Source organism: Ammospiza nelsoni, chromosome 2 (genome assembly GCF_027579445.1).
Source record: "Ammospiza nelsoni isolate bAmmNel1 chromosome 2, bAmmNel1.pri, whole genome shotgun sequence".
Taxonomy (NCBI): Eukaryota; Metazoa; Chordata; class Aves; order Passeriformes; family Passerellidae; genus Ammospiza; species Ammospiza nelsoni.
The window spans coordinates 106416717-106437656 of record NC_080634.1 but is presented as its reverse complement, the minus strand read 5'-3'; the positions used below and the strand labels follow the sequence as shown (position 1 = coordinate 106437656).

General features: G+C 42.8%; 1 protein-coding gene across 4 annotated transcripts in view; it reads left to right on the top strand.

The window, feature by feature from the left end:
• Positions 1 to 805: 805 nt before the first annotated feature.
• The window catches only part of PCYT1B (phosphate cytidylyltransferase 1B, choline), a 43462-nt gene continuing 23327 nt past the window's right edge, over positions 806 to 20940 (top strand). For 2 of the 4 annotated variants that reach the window (XM_059466847.1, XM_059466849.1), the window contains exon 1: positions 10019 to 10185. In XM_059466847.1, coding sequence (XP_059322830.1) covers positions 10084 to 10185 — 102 coding nt within the window. In that variant the 5' untranslated portion in view covers positions 10019 to 10083. Of the gene's footprint in view, positions 887 to 10018; positions 10186 to 12389; positions 12549 to 20940 lie in introns of those variants that run through there. The other 2 variants (XM_059466850.1, XM_059466848.1) reach the window with 2 other exon arrangements.

Below are 20940 nucleotides of genomic sequence, written 5' to 3'. Positions count from 1 at the left end.
AACACCTACACAAACCCTCTCCTCAGAGGAGCGTGGCACTATTTGCTTTACTCCTTTTTTTAAACATGTGCACAATCACCAAGAGTGGTGTGGGGCTCGAAACCAGAAGTTACTCAATTTTTAAACCACAATACATAAACATTTATGAAATAACAATATCTCTAAATTCTTCAGTTTGAATAAAAATGGAATGCCAGTGCATTCTACATATACCTAGCCTTCAGATGCTTTGGATTTTTGAATTGGCTGAACTTTATTGCTTTTGATTACAACTAAACAATACCCTTTGTCAGCTGTCATGTGAGCAGTGGCATGTTTGTCATTCAGGTGGTGCTGTGCTTTGAACACAGTGACACAGTTAATTTCCCCAACGGAAGTTGTTACCATAGCTCCACTGTGGGACAGCACAGACCAAACAAAAGAGTTTTTCATGGATGCTCCTTCAATCCTGACATTCAGCTCTGGCCATAACAAGAATGCATCTGTTTCCCACAGCACAGCATAACAAGCATATTTAAATGCTGCAGGGAGAAAAAAATAAAAGGTGGGGGGAGCAAGGGATAGGCTTTGCTTTGGGAAGGAAAAATAACCCAGCAAGATTTGGGACTTCCTCTGCTACAGGCTTTATCACAGCAGATTGCTTTGAGCTGAGCTTTCCCCTCCCTTTGGACAACCATACAAGAACAACTTGGCATAACCTTTGCTCAGTTGTCTTTTAAGAACAAGAAGTGGGAATTCTGGTGGTCCAGAGCCGACAAGATTCCCTCAAGGAAAGTGTGATAGCTACAGAGGAAAGTGCAAGACAAGCATAGTAACGAAGATGGTGGGCAGCAAAAAACACAGTACAGAAGAAGAACCCCAGGAAACTCCAAGATTTCAACAAAAGGTGACAAAGATGTATTTTTTATTTTGTTTTCTCAGAGCTGTAATTTAAATATGTAAGTTATTAATAGTAAATACTGTAAACTCATTGCAAGCATTCCAAGATAATATAAACAATAGTTTATATTAGCATAGGAAAGTACAAATGGATTATAGTATCAAAACTAAGTTAAAAGGACAAAATAATTACTGTATTGAAGATTTTTTTTCTTCCTTTTAATGACTAGAGTATGCTTGATCTGCTGCAAAAACAGTAGGACAAAAAGTTAAAACTCTCACATTTAGACGTTACAAATTAAGCTTATGGTAGGCAATGCTTTTGATGATGAAAAAAAATCTGTTAAAACTAAGAGTGGTGGTATAAAAACAATGCCAGTCAATCGTGAATGACAGCAAAATAGCAAATTCACTTGTACTATGTCTACCTCAAAATGCTTAAATGCTATTATATTACTTAGTTAAGTACAGACTGTCTTTGTGGAGAATTGTGTGTGTGTGCATGCTACTCAAGATATGAGTGTATATGTTCTATGTGTGTGTTTCCTACAAACATGGAGTATTTAATTATCTTACTTTTAATCTTTACATTGATCTGAATTACAGCACATTATCACTAAATTAAATTAAAGTTTTTCCTTCTAATTTCATCCAGCTCTGACCACTTCTGCAGCTGCTTACTCAACTGTCCTATGCATGTGACATTTCAACAAGAATTATTTAACTGTTCGGAGTATTAAACTCCTAAAGAAGTTATTAAAACTAGTTTTATAAATTGAAATGAAAAGAAATCTCAAATTACTAACTTATAAGCATCTTTCCTTCAAAACTCTACACATATAGTTAATTGACAGAAGTATGAAAGAATAGATGCTTCTCCTTATGTTTATCAATAATGATAATGCAGACATTAATGTTAAAAGGGTAAATTCCTTGCTTAATGGGCCTCTAAATGCCTTTTGTTCACTGCACAGCTCTTTTTAATTTCCTACCTGAGTTACTTGCTAACAACAGGATGAAGAGAATAAAGTTGTTATTAGGATGTTAAGGCTCTGAAATAAAAATGTGAAATAGAAAAAAGTACACACACTAATCTCCATTACAACAGAAAAAGTCTATGGAATGAACATTCAGAGACACTTTTTTTCATTTTTAAACAAACACAATTCAATTCTGATTGCAGTTAAATTACAGCAGATCCTAGTAACTGGACCAGAATTGGTGAAAGTATGCTAACTGGAACAGAGAACAGAATCTCATCACCTGCTTGCTTAATACAATATTCCTATTCAAGCGTAGAAGAAAAGTACAAAATATTATAATGTATATTAAATAGGGAAGACAAGTGAGAGCAAACTCACAGCAAATGAGCCCTCACATAATTATAATGTCTAAGAATTAAGTCTGATACCAATGGTATTCAAGAGCGCACAGTTATTGCCACAGCATGAAGGTCTCTGTTGTAACCACTTTCAGCACTCTCTCTTTACAATTGCACAGAAATGAACAATTAATATATAAGCAGAACATTATTGCAGAGAGGCTGTTACATTTCAAGACCTGGCTGAAGATCAAATGTGCTTCCATGGGTGAATACTCTCAGCATTCACTATTTCAGATCCCTTAGGCAGAAGGGAGGACAGCATCATGAGATGCTGCAGAGTCTTGTTGTAACCCTGACAGCTCTGGGGCTGGGGAAGGCTGTGCTCACACTGGGGGGAAGCAGCAAGGGCCAAGAATGCTCCCTGCAGCAGGGGAGCCTGGCAGGAATCTGGGGCCTTTTCCCCAGCCTGAGGACTATGAGCAGGGCAGCCTGGAGATGCTGAGGGCTGTGAGCAGGGCAGCCTGGAGATAGGAGTCAGGATCAGCTGGGACAAGTCCACGGTGATGACACTGGTCTCAAAACAAACCGAAAATACAACGCAGGGGCAGGTGCAGTGATGGCAGCCTGGGTCAGATGCAGCCCAGCGATCACCAGGCAAGTTGTAGAATGATCTGGGTTTGAAGGAACCTTAAAGGTGATCTAGTTCCCACCCTTGTGTCACAGGCAGGGACACCTTCCACTGGAGCAGATTGCTCAAAGCCCAATTCAGTCTGGCCTTGAACACTTCCACTGTGGACTCACCAAACAAGTCCATTAGACAAGGCAGGTTCCAGGTGAGGCTGGGGGGGCAGGGACGTGGCTGTGGCTGAGCTGGATGGAGAGCAGCACTCCTACAGCTCAGCTCCAGCAAGGACCAAGAGCACAGGCCAGAACTCAGGGCCCACGAGCAGAGGACAAGGGACCCAAGTGAGGCTTGGTCAGGACTGTCAGTGCCCTCACAGCCTTGACAGCAACTCCATTCCCCACAAACAAGGTGTGTCCTCACACCTGAGGGCTCAGAACAGGAAAAGGGATTTAGCTGGTGCAGGTTGTCAGGGGATAACTTTATGGACACTCAGCCAGGGCAGGGACAATGCCTGGAAAGGGGCCACAGCAGACAGACCTAGAGGGTGTCAGAAACCCTATAGGCCAGCCTTAAGGAGCTGCCAGGTGGGTTCTGAGAGCAGATTCACTCAGGAACTTGGGCTGGACAGGGGGCCAGTACAATGAGGTCACCAAAGCCAGCCTGGCTGATGGCACAGGAGGAGTTGCAGAAGATCCCACACAGCCGTGGGCCAGGCCCCACTGTGCTCAACTCAGGACTTAGGAACGCCTGATCCAGCTGTCAGGGTGTAGCAAGGAGCAGCTGCTCATGAGGACAAGGAGACAATGACATGATAGGGCTGGTAGGGGTGGGCAACTTGACACGGGGGTGATTCCCACAGACCCAGGCAGGGTGAGCTTCAGGCCCAGCCAAGAGTCCAGATCATCATAGAAGATTTTGGACCTGCCTCATCACTGCAGGCAAGGTACAAACACAAGTTAGGTCAGGCCTAGTGGTGGTGTCTCCTTGTGGGTCACTGTTCCAGTGCATTTGCTCTTGCTTTCCAACACTAGCAAGTCACAAATTTTTAATTAAAGTCCAGCTTTTGATTCTTCCTGTGGACACTAGCAGGAAAGAAACTGTGAACCTGAGAGAAAAGGTATTTCCAGTTAGGTTTGGTACTTGGTCTACCTTAGTTCAGGCAAAATGGAAGAAGCTGTTACAGGAAGAGGCATTCAGATAATAACTAGTAAAAGCTATACTAGCTCCCAGATGGTCATTTTACAGTGCATAAAGTAGGGGTTTTGCTTTAAATAAAGTGTGTGTCTTTACCCAGATTATGAAACTGTCCAGTTATTAAGTTTTTGGTACCCAAAATATTAATGTGAATCCCTAACAATCACTCAAATGCAGTTTACAGTATGATTTCTCATGTTTCACTTGGCACGTTTGCATTTGGAAGAGTATGGGCAAAAAGCTGTGAAGGCCCTTACATGAAACATCGACAAATGGAAAGATAAAGGTTGACAGGAACAGTGGAGAGGAAAAAAAAAGTATTGGAGACTTTGCTATCCTGGAAAAGATAGCATGACAGAATACTGATGATCAGTCCAAGAAGTTTGAAATTGAGCTGGTGGTAAAGGAAGGCACCAGAGAGATTGAAAATGGATAGAAGTGAGTGCAATACAAATATGTTCAAGAAAGGCAGTCTTAGCTTTGTGTGGATTTAAGGAGATTGGAGTGCTTATCTGGAAAGCCAGGAGAAGAAAAAAAGGGATAGAAGGGATAACAATGCACTTTAAATGTAAATAGTAAAGAGATTTCTCTTAAATTATATTTTATCTATAACAATAAGAAGGAGGGCAGAGAATATGAATCATTCAAAGTTTATACTGAAATGTATAAAGTAGAGAGATCTGTAGCATTCAGCATTGTATTTCTTGTATTCCTAGCAGTAAAGTTGCAGCTGTAGTCCTGTGCTTGCACCACTCTGTAAGAAATCTACAGAGAACCCAAAACAGAGCAGGGAGGATAATGCAAAGATTATAACATGTGACCTATGAGAAATTACTGCAGCTGGGACAGTTTAACCTAGAAAAGTCAAGAGACCTGTAACTAAAGTACCAGCCTGCCTGCTGAATATCAGCTCTCTACTCCAAATCCTCAAACTATTGTTTCAAAATCTTAACCACAGTAGTCATACAAAAGCCGAGGAGAAGAAATCTGTTCTCCTAAAAATGTGTCCAGTAGCAAAAGCAAGCAGTGGCAGTAGTTTGCAGCAATGGAGGTTCAGATTAGACATTCAGAAAAACTTTCTGGTAAGAGTGAACAGTGTTGAGTGGATTAAATAGATAATTTGGGTTCTGGGAAGGGAAGGACCAACAGAGGTTAGCTAATCCAATTGCTTTCTAACCTCTGAGCATCCATCAGTAAAGTGTCACTGCTGAGAATCCCTCAACCTCCCCTAACAACATTTCCTCAATAAGTAAAAGCTTGATTATTAAAATTATCAAGGACAATCTAACATCAGGACAGACTGACTTAACATTTCCCACAGTAAGTGACCATCTCTCTGACTGAGGAAGAGTGAAATGAAGACAGACACCCTCTTGGCCAAAACCCAACCATGATTTCTCCAAATTAGCTTCAGAAGTGCTTATAAAAGTAGTTCATGAAAGAGCAAGAACACAAAGAACATCTCCCAAAGTGAGTAACTCTACTTATTCCAAGCAGTGCTACAAAGCACAGATGAACAGCATCACCAAAGGCCACTATTTTCAAGAATTTGTGTATTTCAGATGATTTACATGTAAACCATATCAGAATTAATATGATATTTTTAGTTAAAGTCTTATATAAGACTGACTAATTTGATTCTATACAAGCATCCTAAGAATATAGATTTTATCCTACCTTCACTAAAGAATTGAGGAAAGAACCAGGTATAAAATCACACTGTATGTAAAAACAAATACTATGTTTTTACTTTTCATAATTTATGGACTGTCATTGCATATAGAAAAATTTGGAGGATTTAATCTGCATACATCTTATAAGACTATTTCATAAATAGTAAAAATTTTTTATTTATTCTGACAAAAAGAGTATAGTTTATAAGCATTGTGAATTCCACTGGAATGATGAACTGCTTTTAAAAATCAATTAAAGCTACAGTATCAGCCAACATTATATGGAAGCAGCCAAGGCGATGAAATCCTATAGGGTGTAGTTTAATTTATACCTTTCATTCTCTACCTTTTTTTCCCACCTACACAGGAGGAAAAAAAATATCAACCATTGTGGGGTTTTGATCTCAGTCTAAAAATAGGTGATTTAACTAATTGATCATCTCAGCAATAAGGTATCTTTTTTCTGCTATTTTTGGCTATTAATTCTAGCAGGTCTAGAATTAGCATGACATTGATGGATATATAGATATATAAATGCAGGGATTCATGCATACACATACACATACATAGAAACACAGTATTTTAATAAATCTGCTCCAGACATAAACCATTCCTTCATCTTACAAAGTCTTGCAGTTGACCTTATGAAGTCTTTCAGTTAAAACCTTCAGTATCCAAAATATTTCCATTGAAGCAAAATTTATTAAAGCTTATCAGTTAAATATTCAGTAATTTATTCTGTTTTCCTTTAGATGCTTGTTTTTGAAGTCAAACACTATTTAACCACACAGGTTTTTTCAGTTTCCTGATGACTTTTGAACAGAAATTATGTGAGGGTCTGCTTGTCTTCATTTTGACTCAGTTATAAGTCAGAAGACTTTTGCAGCCTCTCTCAGGCAAAGACCATTTTAAATGCAACTTCTGCTGTGCTAACTGGTGCTTGAGATCCATGAAGCTCAGAGAGGGATCACAGTTTCCCTTTGAGAAATGAGAGGATTTAAATATATTATTTAAACAGATTTTTTTACTCTTTTATAATTAATTGTTGCAGTTTGAGAACTGAAGTTCTGTATTAAAAAACCCCAAACCACTATGTATCAGGTGGAACCCTCCTAACAACTGAAGTTTTTCCCTGTTTGGTGCCTGTTTATTTCAGACCTTGAATTTCGTGGTAGGAGGATTGGGATCATGGTCTCCTGGCTTGTTTGCCTGTAATTTGCACACCCTGGGACAAGATTTTTATGCATCAGATGTCTGTTAAACCCAAGCAGCTGTTGCAAAGGGCTCAGTGATTAAAGCCTATGGTGATATGTCCCTGTGCCTTGTGAAGAAGTGGCAGGAGGCTGCCCAGGAGACCATGATCAGCCTGGCACAGAATATTGGTTACAGAAAAGAAATTAGATGCATGAACCTCCCCACCCATGCCTCTTGCTCCACTGTTCTTTTAAAAGCTGGCTGACTTGTAAGGATTCACAGAAGACCATCTGTTGAGCTTTTCCAATCCAACCTAATTTGTATTTATTTATCTTAGAGAGTAGAGAAGACACATTCAAGCCTTTTGAAAGCTCATTTAGCCCCAACAGCTAGAAGATGCAGTTTAGGATATGTTACTCAAGATATCCAATATGTTGACTAAGATTTTTAGACAAATTCCATTTGGACAGACATGACAGACCCTACATCCTTCTCTCTGCGATTATTTCAACTTCCTCTCTCTCTTGTAATGAGGTGCACAATATTTCTTTTCATGCTCTTCAAACAGAAGGACAGAATACATGAAGCATTTACCAGAGATAGAAATTAAATAAGCAGCATGAAAAGTATTCCACTTCCACTTTGAAATTCTGGCCCAGCTTAGATAGGTAATAACACTACTGCAAGAGAGACATCACATGTATATGGAAAAAAACTATCATTCTGTAATGTTACATGTATATGGAAAACCTATCTGTAGAGAAGATAAATCAAAATGCATCTGGAGTCAATAGCACACTCTCAGCATGAAAGCAAAGATGAAATTCATCCTTTCATACTCAAAAGAAATAGAAGGCAAGGAAATTTACATTTCCAGTACATTGGCAATCCTCCAACTTGAAGAACGTCTGCTTTCCTTTTATCTCTATTCCCATTGCTGCCTGATCAGGGAGGGCTGGGCACTCACCTGGATGTGTCCATACCTGCTGCTACACCTTCAGGACACCAGCACCAGTCCCTGAGGAGCTGGCATATGTGGTTGGGTTTATAAAAGGGCTGCCTGCTACCTCTGGCTGCTCCAGTCCTAGCACTGCTCATCTGTGCTGTCCAAATATACTTCTAACAGCATAACACTCCTGCAAATATTTCTCCTAAGAAAATGAGCCACAAATTTCAGGCCGAGTGCTGCATTAATCATGGTTTAATCATTTCCCTTGAGTATGCTTTCCATAATGTGTGAGTAGTTCTTGCAGAATCACTGATAAAGGAACTTAGTTAATAGGGAAAAGATTCAGCTGTGAGATTCGCTTAGTTTGGCTACCTGTTTTTCTTGTTTAGCCACCTATTTTGACACATATTTTCCCTTTTTCTTGACAGCTGTCTCATTCTTTCTTTTTACATTCTCTTTTCTTTCTACTTTCTTTCTCATCTCCTCTTATTTACTTATCTACCCCTTTCCCTTTCACCTAGTTCATAAATTTTTGTATTACACTTGGTTTTCTTTGAAGATGTGCAGAAGATAAATACATTTGAAATTCAGGTCTCAAGGGGAAAGACCCTGAGGCACAATTCTCTTGTAACTCCTCACCGTCTGGATGGCCTTAGATGCTCGTGTCCTCTGATGAAGTCTGATTTTTAAAAACAACACTGACAGTGCCCACTGAAGCTAAGTATTACTGAAATCTATTTTTGATTCTATCAAGGTTAACAATAGCCAATGGAGCCTCTCTGTTCTAAAAAGTTTTGGCTTTATATTATCCTGGTCATATTCTCATGCTATTTAAGAGTAAGAAAGATGGTAATTTCACTTCAGCAGTGTAGAAGCTACGGTTGTGTGTTGAAGCAGCTGTACAGCAGAACCAAAGATGTAGTCGTGGTTCCTGGGCAGGTGTCAGCCAGGTTCCATGTGAAGGGCCTGGGAACTCTGAATTTGCCCATGATTAGAAGCATTTTGCTGCATTCAGAGAGAGCTGCTACCATTACAGCCATGTTCTTTATCCATCTCTCGGCAGAACAGAACGACTCTTTTGCCAAAACTGTTATAATAGCTTTTACTAAAAGGCAATTAATTTTTTCAGCACCAAGAATTTGGTACTCGCTGCCCCGTGCTCCTCCTGGGAGCGGAGCGGGCAGGCGGGAGCTGTCCGGTCAGCACCGCCTCGCCTCCGCTGCTTCTGAACCGGCCGAACCTCACCGCGGGTGGCTCTGAGGGGTGACCGAGGCCGCCCTGCCCTGCCCTGCCCGGCTGTGCAGCCCGGCCCGGGCTCGGGGCGGACACGGCGGTGCCGGCTCGGAGTGCGGCGCTGCCCGCCCAAAGCTCCGGCACTGAGAGCGCCGGCCGTGCTCGGAACGCGGCTCGGGCGGGAGCCAGCAGTGCCCTGGGGCCGAGAGGGTCAGTGGGATCCTGGGGTGCATTAGGGACAGCAGTGCCAGCAGGGCAGGGAGATGATCCTGCCCCTCCACCCAGCCCCAGAGAGATGAATGTGTCTGGAGGGCTGGGTCCATTTTTGGGCTCCTCAGCACAAGAGACCTAGAGTGGGTCCAGTGAATGGGGACAAATATGGTTAAGGGACTGGAGCACCTCTCTAACAAGGAAAAGATGAGGAAGTCGGGCCTGTTCAATGTCTACATGAGACGACTGAGAGGGAACCTCATTAATGTGTATAAATATTCAAAGGGGGGACGCCAAGAGGACGGAGCCTTTTGGAGGCTCCTCTCGGGCTTGCCAAGCTTAGGACAAGAGGCAGCAAGGAGAAACTGATGCACAGGAAGTTCGACCTGACCATGAGGAAGAACTTCACTGTGCAGGTGACCGGTCAGTGAAACAGCTTGCCCAGAGAAGTTGTGCAGTCTCCCTCACTGGAGATGTTCAAGAACCTCCTGGTGCCATGTGCTGTGCCACGGCCCTGCCCGAGCCGGGGTCCGGAGCCGCTGCCCGCGCTCCCCTCCGGCCGGGCCCATCCGGCCCCCTGAGACCCGCGGGGGCGGGGCCCGCCCGCGGAGCCGCCGTGGGCAGCGCGCGGTGGCGCGGCGGGGCGGCAGCCAACCAGGAGCCCGCATGCAAATAAGCCGGCCCCGCCCCCGCGCGCGCAGAGCGGGGCGGGGCCCGCCGGTTGCCGTGGCGACGCGAGCGGCCGAGCCCCCGGGCGGCTCCCGGGGAGACCCCCCGCGCCGGGCGGGCCCGGGCGGCGGCCATGCCAGTGCGTGCGGCCGGTGCTGAGTCAGGAAGAGGCATCCCCAAATCCCGGTCCGAGACCATGGAGGAGCTGGAACACACCTGCCCACAGCCGCGCCTGGTGAGTCGGGCCCGGCCGCGGCCCGCCCGCTCGAGCCGCGCCGGGCGCTGCGGGGCCGCTGGGCCGGGGGCGAGGGAGCGAGCCCGCGGGCGGCCGGTGCCGCCTCACGGCGGGTCCCTTTGTGCCCCGCCAGGGACAGGGCCAGCGAAGGCTGTCCGAGGTGGGCTGTGCCGTGCCGTGCAGGAACTCGAGGCAGTGCGGTGACAGCCAGGCAGGATCCCTGCTCCGCCCGTTAGAAACCCGGATCCCCCGCGCTCCCCGCGGGTCCGGGCGCGCCCGGGCACCGGCGCGGCTGCCACATGTGTGCGGGTGGCGGGAGCGGCGGCGGGAGGCGTGTGAGGGCCGAGCCGTGCTGCGATCGCAAAAGCTGCCAGTTTCCAGTGGTGGATGCAGAGGAGCCGCGGCGGGGGCCGATGGCCGGTCCCGGCCGCTCCGGTGCCGCTCCCGCTCCCGCCGGCACTGGCAGCGCCCGCGGGCTCCTCGGTGAGCGCCCCGCGCTGCCCTGCGGGCGGGTCCCGCACGGGTTACTGCGCTCAGAACGGCAAATCCCGCTTTTCTCAACTTCAGCAGTCCGGTGAGGAGTTGCCGGTTCGATTCAGGATGTGTAAGAAAGAAGAGTCTCGGAGAGCTGCGGGTTTTGAGGGGACAGGAGAATGAGGGAGGGCCGGGAGAGTGATACTTAAAATAACTCCTCTGATGTTCATTGCTTAAAGACTCCCTCAGACCGTGTAGGCAACTTCACAAGGATGCTGTACCCCAAGAGTTCGGGTTCTGAGAGCTGTCCTTCTTTTCATGTGCTCGTTTAAAATTTGGAATGTTTCCTTCTTATTTAAATCTGTTATTATTCCCACCAAGAAAGATCTCTCCTTACTTCAGCATGGTATGCACCATTGGTAAGGTGATAGAAAGTTAATAACAGCAATACATAAATGCAGTCACAGAATTGTGGAGGCAGTGTCAAGATGTGAGAATGCATGATGTATGCAACAGTTTAGTACTAGAAATTAGATCACTTTAACACCAGAATTCAGTCGCAGGGCTAATTAAAACATATTTAAACATCAAACTTCAGTAATTAAATTTAATACTATAGTTGAGACATTGTTCTGATTTGACAAGAAATAGCAACAGTCAATGGAGCTGACCTAAATTAATGTTTTCTTCTTGCTCATGTTATAATTAGATTCATCTTTAAAGAAGACTGTTAATTTGTTCATGGAAAGCTTTTGGAGCTGTTTTAATAGGGAAAGTTAGTTCAGATGTAGTTACTGCACTGTGTTCATATAGGCTGTCTGAGATTTCTCTGTCAAAAGCTCCGATATAACAACCTGTTTGAATATATTACTCTGTGCAGTCTGACATTTTAAAAGATTTTAAAGAAAGAAGTGACAATATGATACTAGTATTTTCAGTATCATGCATTCTGGTATAATTTCTGTGGAAATTGTACATGAATGTACATGAATTCATGTACATGAATGAAACAGAAATTCATTATGATGTTTTAGATCTTCCTGAGTACCAATAATGGACAATGGAGGCATTTTCAATAAATATTTGTGGAAGGTGTTTCCTTATGAAGTGATACCCCATCAATCATCAGATGTGTTATCTTCAGGCTAAAAAAAAGCTTGCCTGGTGAAGTATCGTGCAGTACACTGAACTCAGAGCATAGGGAGTGAGGCCAACAAGTGTAGTCAAGCAGTGTCTGAAGTGAGAAAAATTAAGAGTTAAAGTGAATCACCCCTTGACAGGCAATCTAATAACATGGACATCGAGTTCCTCTGAGAACTTTTTTAAGATCTCCAGTACCTGATCTGATCTCATCCTTTGCAGGCAGCATGTGCAGTGGTGGGGCAGTAACCTTGTCACCTAGATTATTAGTGTCAAGGAAAAAGGGTGTCTCAGGTAACATTTTAGTATTGTTTGGACCTCAGGATGATACCTCAGGGATGGCTCTGGTACTTTAGAGTTATACAGCTGGTGGCAGCTCTGTGATATTTACAGGTGACTTCTTAATGCTGTTCGTTGGTTCTCACACATCTCTAAAATTAATTATCTGGGCTTTCAGGTTATATCTAGGCTAAGTTGAAGGAAGCAGTTTTTCTTGAGAAATCACTTCAAATTTTAGAAGGTGAAAAGGGGCTGGTTCTTTTCTGAAACTCTTGTTGTCCTTTTCATTTGAAACAGGAATTATTTCTTTAAAGCTGTAAAATGTGAACATTTTTAATGGATATGTGCCATTAGAGCTCTGATTTTGGGCTATGAAGTCTGCTAGCTTGTCAGGAGCTGTCACATTAGCACCAAACAACCTGTGTCCTTCAAAGATCAGAAAATCAGGGGACATTGAAGGCAATTCTAGGGTAAGTTTCAATGTGTATTGAAACCTGATGTTTTCCAGTGCCTGGTACTGTTGTCATTCTAAATTGCCATTAATTTTTTCCCAAGACACTCTGTGCATTTTCTTAACCAGCTGGAGCATTAATGAGCGTTTGTGTTGCTTCAATCAATTCCTCTGCTCCGTCTCTGACTTAATCTTTGCCTTCTTTATGTTCTCAACTTCCATATATCTTAATGTCAGAAAAATGTCTCTCTGAGAGACCCCACAGCTCTTGGTCTCCATGCAAACAGAGGAACAAACCCAGAGTCACAGGTTTTACCTGTAGTGGTGATTTTAGGAGTTCTTTGGTCAAGAAAAAACCCCTCACAAATAGCATTTCTCCAATGCTGGTTTGTTCTCATCTGCTGCAGTCCCATTCATACTTTTAATCCTCAGAATACCCGTGGTCATGGGGCCTTCACTGTTGTCAGTGGGACAAACATGACCCCAGTCATGTCATGCACACATTGATGGCATGGTAGCTGTCCCTGGATAACTTTCAGTGGGCTGCAGAGTTCTGCTGGGCTGTGCATCTCAGCCTGGGATTCCTGCCCTTAGGGTTTGCCCATGTGCATCAGTACTAGAAAGGAAAGCTCTTAGTCTAACTGAGAGATACCACAGCAGGAAATACCAAGGAGGAAATACAAAACCCTGTGAAATTATGTGCTCATTTTTTTATAATTTATTTATCTCACTTGGGATTGAGAGTTTCACTTTGGTCCCACGTGTGTGTAGCTCCTTGAAGGATTGGTGTGTCCTTTGAAAATTACCAATCTTCACATGAAAGAAACAAACATTTCAGCACACTTTGTTCAGGAAGACAGTTCCATGTGATATATTTCATAAAAGAAAATAATGGCAATTTATAAGGACAGTGCTGCAGATAAGGCAAACCCAAATACACATTGAAACTTACTTGAAAACAAACTTCAGAATGTACTGCTTGGTCTCATATTTCCCTTGAACATACTGAGAGCTTCTTTTCCTTGTATTTCATGTCTCTGTCTTCCAACACAGGCAGCAGTCGAAACGTGATAAAGTACTCGTAGGACCAGGGAACCAGTGTCTTCTTTTGAAAACTTATCAGAGCCTAACTGAGGGTTAGATAAGTTGAGGCAATGCAGGGCATTCTAACATACATTTCCATCACAGTACTTAATTTAAGAAACCAGATAAGCAGAAACCCACCTGAGTTAGCTGGGGTGAATTACAGGGGAGGAGAGGAGTAGATAGGTGGGAATGTGGTTGGTTTGGCCTGTGCTCACAGGCACATCAGTGGGTAGAGGGCGAGGCAGGAGGAATTAAGCAGCAGTTTCATTAATTTAAAGTGAATCTATCTTTAAGATGATGTAAAACACAGGTAATTGCTTTTTGTTCTGTCTGCTCTGCCCTAGGCAGTGCTATCCCCAAAATACTGGGCTGTTCAAGGGTGTGACATCCACACTACCCTTGGGTGTCTGTTCTCAGACAGCTGAAGCTGTGGCCAGCTCTCATTTCTTGTACAGGAGGTGGCACTGGGGCCTGTGTGGAAGTACCCAAAAAGTTTATTGGGGGCTTTTTTCCATCATCATTGCAAGGACAGACTAGCTGGACACTCCATCTGTCCATATGGCAGATCAAACCTGTTCTGCCAAGGCACTGCAAGTGTCACAGCCCCGTTTGGTTCACCCTTGCAGTCCCAGCACTGCTCCAAAGCCCACATTTACTTCTGGAGTGTTGTGAGATTCAGAGGCTACAGGCTTTTACAGGTCAGTAGGAGTTGGGTATTAATTAAAAGATACTTCTTGGGGCCACTGAATCTACTTGGAGAATGAGACTCAAGTACAACTGAATGTGACAGATCTCACATAATTTTAGGTATCAGCTGCTTCAGCCATTTTGTTGATTTTCTTGATTTTTTTTGAAAAAATGAGTACATTAATTCTATTTTTTTCCAATTATTCAAGTGCATTTGGAAAACACTTATTTTTTATTTTCTTGAAGAGAAGAGGAGAACATTTTAGTGTTTACACACACTGGAGCTGTATAATGGTTCAAGGAGTCACTCTACTTTAGACAATTTTTTGTTGCTGCTGTTAAGCAATGAACTCAAACACAGAATCTGAAATAATTGCAAGGAAAGTGTGCATGCCTCAGATTCCTGTATTTTCATCCCTTCATATTTACAAAGAATGTTTTAAGAGGTTCTGATGCAATCCCTAGAATCATTTCAGTATTTTATTTCCATGAGCTTTCATAGATCTTCATATTCATCTTTCCTATATCGCTGGAAGGCAATTTTAATCAGAGGAGCCAATGATTAATGCAGGGGAAGTTTATTGTGGTTAAAAAGTGTCCCATGCATCTGTTTCTCTCACGTGATGATATGACAGGGGGTCTGCCATCTGTTTACTTCAGTGTGGAATTAAGCATAAATAATTATGTAAATAGCTTTACATTTAAGGAACCCAAAATTGCTTTATTTGATTAAATATTTATTTGGTCCTTTAGAAGTTTGGCTTTTGCTCTGGATTCATTTTCATTTTCATAAATGTTGGCCAGTATATAAAACCACAAACACATAAAAATGTGCCAAGTGAAGTTTGTGCTTGAGGACATGTAGCAATTTTTTCTGCACTTAGAAAAACCTAAATTGCTCATAGACATGAAAAATCTGCTTAGATTTCCCCCTATTACATCAGAGGACATGCAGTTTATATACCTTCTGAAATGCTACAGTTTCTGCAAAAAAATGTTGCAGTACGTATTTTTCAGGTACAGAGAACCACAGATACCTTTTCAGGAATCAGAAATAACCCATAAACACAGGGAGAAAGCACTACATTCTATATTTTGTATTCTGTGCTTGAAATGCAATGATATTTTAGAAACAGGTTTTATTAGGAGAATATTGCCAACTTCTTAAACTGTGCTATTGCCATTACGACAAAGGTTTGTATCATACCTTTAAAAAGGAGTGGAAAAATATTGTAAATAGATTCTCTCTATTTACAATATTTCTCCCTCCTCAGGAGCATAGACAACATTATAATATAACATATGTATAAAGTGTAAAAAGAACTCAGCACATGCGTGGATACGGAGCAGAAGAAATACAGAATTAGGAGGCAGATTCTGACTACACAGGAAAGAATATGTGTAGTGTGTACTCACACATCCACAATCATGCACAGACATTCAGCCATAGCTGTCTGTCCCAGTGTGTCCTTTGTTTCCATGTAATCTGCTTCCCTGTTTTACACACATACAGATGGTATAAGTTGAAAACCTCTTGAAAGGCACTGGATGAATCAGGGATCTTGTAAAGAAGCCCATCACCCTCTCTATGGGAAAATAGATTTTCCCAGAGTTTTTCTGCTGACAGCTGAGAACTGCAGAGTATGTGTCTCCTGTGCAGGAGGAAAAAATGTTTGGGTTTTTTTTGCTTCTTCATAGCTCTGTCTCTGAGCAATGGTTTGTACACAATGCTGTTGTACGTCTGACATTGAATAATTGATAAATGTAAAGTATCTCCGTAGAGAAGCACAAGTAGAGATTGATTATTTGGCCAAGTTCACCCAATAGTTTAGCTGTATAACTGAGTTGCTTTCAGAAAATTGGCCCTTGCCTATGTTAAAGCAGAGTTGGGTTCTTTTAGCCATATATCAGGTGAATTTGCACATGACACTATGTGGGGTAGGAGTGTTGGTCTGTTTGAGGGTAGGAAGGATTTCCAGAGGGACCTGGGCAGGCTCATTAATGGGCTGGGGATAGTTGCAGGAGCTCAGTAAGGGGAAGTGCCCTGTCCTGCACTTGGGTCACAACAGCCCCCTGCAGCATTACAGGCTGGGGGAGGAGTGGCTTGGGAGCTGCCCAGCAGAAAGGCTCCTGGGCTTGCTGGTCACCAGCCAGCTGACAATGAGCCAGCTGTGCCCAATGGCACCTGGCCTGTGTCAGCAAGAGTGTGGCCACAGGACCAGGGCAGGGATTGTCACCTTTACTCAACAATGGTGAGGCCACACCTTGAGTACTGAGTCCAGTTCTTGGCCCCTCACTCCAGAAGAGATACTGAGGTGCTGGAGTGTGTCCAGAGAAGGGCAGCGAGGGTTGTGAAGGGTCTGGAACGTGTCCTGTGAGGAATGGCTGAGGGAGCTGGGTTTGTGCACTCTTGAGGAGGTTCAGGGGAAGCTCATTGCTCCCTAGAACTGCCTGAAAGGAGGCTGAGGTGAGGTGGGAGCTGGTCCCCTCTGCTGTGCCTACAGTGAGTGCACCAGAGGAAATGGCCTTAAGCTGAGACAGAGGAGATGCAGATTAGATATTAGAAAATTTTTTTCAGTGTTAGAGTGGTCAGACATTGGAATAGGTTGCCCAGGGATGTGCAGAGTCACCATCCCTGGAGGTGCTCATGAGGCATCTGGATCTGGCACTGGGTGATGTGTTTTGGTGTCTTAGGGGTTATAGTGGTAGTGCTGGGTTGGAGTGGATGATCCTAAAGCTCTTTTCCAACCTTCATGATTCTGTAATTCTATACACAAAATGTACAAGTAAAAAGAAATGTATAATAGACATTCAAAACAGAGGAGCTGATGTTATCTGCCCTGGATTGATCAGTAAAACACAGAGTGGCATTAGTTTTGGTCTATTGACTATGGTCAACCTTCAGCACTACTCCTGGGCCAGCAGGCAGCTGCCACTGGGCATTGAGTTGCACATGCTCCACAGCCAGTGTGGTTCTTGCCAATGGTGTCTGCAGGCTGATGCTTGGCAACTGGTGCTCCTTTGAAGGAGCCAAAAGCTTCTTTATCCTGGAATGCTGTATCCCTCCTTGGTGCTGGGATGTCTGACAGCTTTCCTGTCTGCAGCCATCAGGACAGGAGAACATCCAGGCTCAGGGGCTGCACAGTGCCCTTGCTGCAGTTTGCCCTTGCAGTGAGTCCTGCCTGGATCACTGGCGTGCAGAGCTCCTCCCATCTCCTTCTGGCTGTGCCAGGGGAGCAAGCTCAGGTGGATGAGTTCCCAAGGGTCACGTTTCACTTCTAGCTGGTGTTCATGGAGGCTGAGGTGCTTCGTTGGCAGCTCTTTCACTTGAACTCTGCTTAACTTGGGGCCCATCCCACCTCTAGGGATGATTTTGTTTTCTAAATAACGTGTTCCAGTTCAGTCAGAAGTCATGGCTGTCATGCAGGAATCTTGTCACAAAATTCTTTGGCCTTTTGCAAATATTACACTAGATTACATAATAGTTGTTCCAGTTTCATAATCTATGAATCTCTACATATATACACCATTATGCTTCTTGAAAAGGCAGTGGAAGTTTCTTTTCTTCTGCAGTATCTTCAATTTGTAATTACATCTTGCACTTAATAATTACTTAATACAAATGATGAGCGAAGTATATTTGATTGAAGATTAAGCCCAGAAAGAGCAACAAAGTTAATTTGAAATGCTTGCAAACAGAATGCTGAAGTTACTGTTCTTATGAGGTTAGTTTGCCATATTTTAGTTTGTATCCACCTTCCTGAGTCAGCAAAACTCTAAGAGGATAGACTTTTTTCTATACTGGCATTTGGAGTAGAACAGTTTGTAAAAAGTTTTCCAGGAGACAACCACCAGTAACATTCAATTACAACTTCAATGCTCATAAATTTAGGTTACTGACCCAAACAGGTAGGAGGCAACATGGTTTTCCTTTTTGACAGTGTTTGCTCCCTGAACCTCTAAGAGAAGACCTTGGTAGTCCTTAACGTGGCCTTTCCACTTACAAATAGTGTTCATACCTCAGAAACTTGGCACATACTTATTTTTCAACAGTTTTGATTGGGCTTTTTGTTAAATATTCCTTGAACTGATGTCATTGTTTCCTGCTCTGTAATTACTGTTTCCCAACATCAGGAGCAGGTTCCCAAAATAATTGTTCCTCATATGAGCAGACCTTACCCACGTGATTTGTTCCAGTGAAATCACTTACCTGTTTTAAATACTGCCTCTGAGACAAAGGGTGGTTACAGCATCAGACCTCCCACGGAATTTCCCTGCCAGTTTCATTCGTTCATAAGCACAGCCCCAGCCTGCTTTATCAAGTGTTGCCTCTTTAGCTGTACTGGTTCATGATCTGAAATTTCATTGATCTTTGTTGATGGCAAAATCTTAGCTACAACTTCAATATAAGAGGAGGAGAGAATGTATTGTAGTTGCATGAATTAAAAAAAAAGGCAGTAGCTCCTTCCATTAGATGTATTTCCTGCAGTCACCCTGCAGGCAGGGGTATAAAGGCAGGTGCATTATGGCTTGGATGGGTCTGCATTTACCTACTTACAAGAATGTTTCTGTCTTCCTTGCTTCTGTGTAAAAAACCCAGCCCAGCTACCAAACACAGAGAAGCAAGCAAGCAATAACACAAAGGGCTGTAATCAAAAGAGAGGGTGTGGAGGTGCTTGTGTCCTTGACCTGTTATTTCAGGGCTCCTCTTCCTCTACAAATCACCATCAACTTTCCTTTTAATTGTTAGAGACACAAGTATAAGTGTTTACCTTATTCCTAGGAGCTGAGCTAAATGGCTCCAGTAGCGTAAGAGACTGTGAAGAGAGACAATAAAAAGGCAGTGTCAAGATACACCTGAAAATAAGGTGCTTCTAGCTGTCATGTAGGGTTCCTTCAGGGAAGTGTCCTGGCCCCAGAGCCAGCTCAGGGATGCCAAGCACACTGTGCTCCTCTCTGGGCTGCTGTCTCACCAAATAGAGCTGTGGGTTACAGAGACATTGCTGGTGCTTGTGGAGCTGTGAGGTGCTTGCTGGGAAAGCCTCCATTATCCACCTTCCATCTTTTAATGCCCTGATGTTTATTGAGCATCATTCAGTTCTTTTGCAAATTTCCTAGAAAGCAAGTAAGACACTGTTTAAACTTCTCATAGAATGAACAGCTTCTAATATGCAAAGGTTACTAAATATGATGATTTCCTGTACCCTCATTTTACTGAATGCTGTCTTAATTTCCAGGAAACAGGACTCTTATTGCAAGAGCTTTTTATCATCTTCTGAAGTAAATATCATTAATAAGTCCTAGTGTTACAATGACTTCTCCATTTGTAACGTGATAAGCTTTCTCTCACATATTACTGCAGGATGGTGCAGCTCTCAGGAGCTTACCTTGGTCCAAAATAGAAAGCAAATTTCACTTGCTTGAGTAATTGCAAAATGTAAATGCCTAGAATATAAGGAAGGCAGAGATGAAGGGAAAATCTGTCAGAGAAAGACAGAAGTACAAAGTCTTTGTCTAACCATATGATTATTGGCAAAACTATAGCAAGCTTCCAAAAGAACTTTAATGGATTAACCAAAATGAAAAGCTGCTATATAAATTACTTGCTGTTTTCTCACAATTCTAATTATTACCATCGAGAAATTGGAAAGAATGCAAGTAATTATATATACAAACTGAAAAGATTTCACAAATTATTTCTGAGTTTTAATAATTTCTTGAAATATTTTCTCTTATGGGCTTTTATGCAAACCAAATGGTCTCATTTTACTCATAAGATGTTTTTGTTAAGCTTAGCAATAATTTTTCTAGGACAGATAAAATAAAATAGTAGTGAGTAGTCATTTGGAAGCTATTGCTATAGCTTTCATCTGTGAGCACATGGTGTTTATGCTTTTCTCTGTTGGGTTTTGACAGAATATGGCTGATTTTAATGTATTGCATTTGATGTATTTTCATATCTAGTAACTGTGAGATCAGAGAGTAAAGGGAATATTGACAGGTCTGGTTCTAAGCCCTGATCTGTAAAGTGAGCTTTAATGACAAACATTCATAAAAGCTGGACCAATGGGAATCTGATAGAGGTCGTTCTCCATTGAGCAGAGACTGAAAGAAAAATCTCAGTGTTGCAAAGGTGGTTACATGGATGAAACGCACCACTGTGTTTGCCTGGGGGGAAAAAGAGATATCTTCCTGCAAACCAGGTCTATTTTCTTCAAATAACCTTCAAGGAAACAACCTCTGCCAAGCTAGGAGCTGATTACCAGTTGCAGGGCTCAGACCATAGCCATTATTGTTTTAACATTTCTGCCTTCCTCTTTATCTCAGCAGGAGCCAGGCTGTATGGGCTGCTGTGTAACTTGACCTTCCTTGGAGATAAAAAGACAGATTAGCACCCAGCAATGGCAAAGCCAGAAGCAAAAAGACAGTATTTAGAAAATAAAGGAAAGATCTGGCACTGTATGATTATGTGTAATGTTCTACACTGTGCAGCGTGGGTGGCCTGATGAACAGTTCCCCTCCATGAAACCCAGACAGAAACTTGGGCTTGGTAATAGTTTCTCCATTTTTAACCTTGTCTGTGCAGAGGTGCTGTGATTTTCATCATGAAGATGCTAATGATGATGATTTCCTTTAAC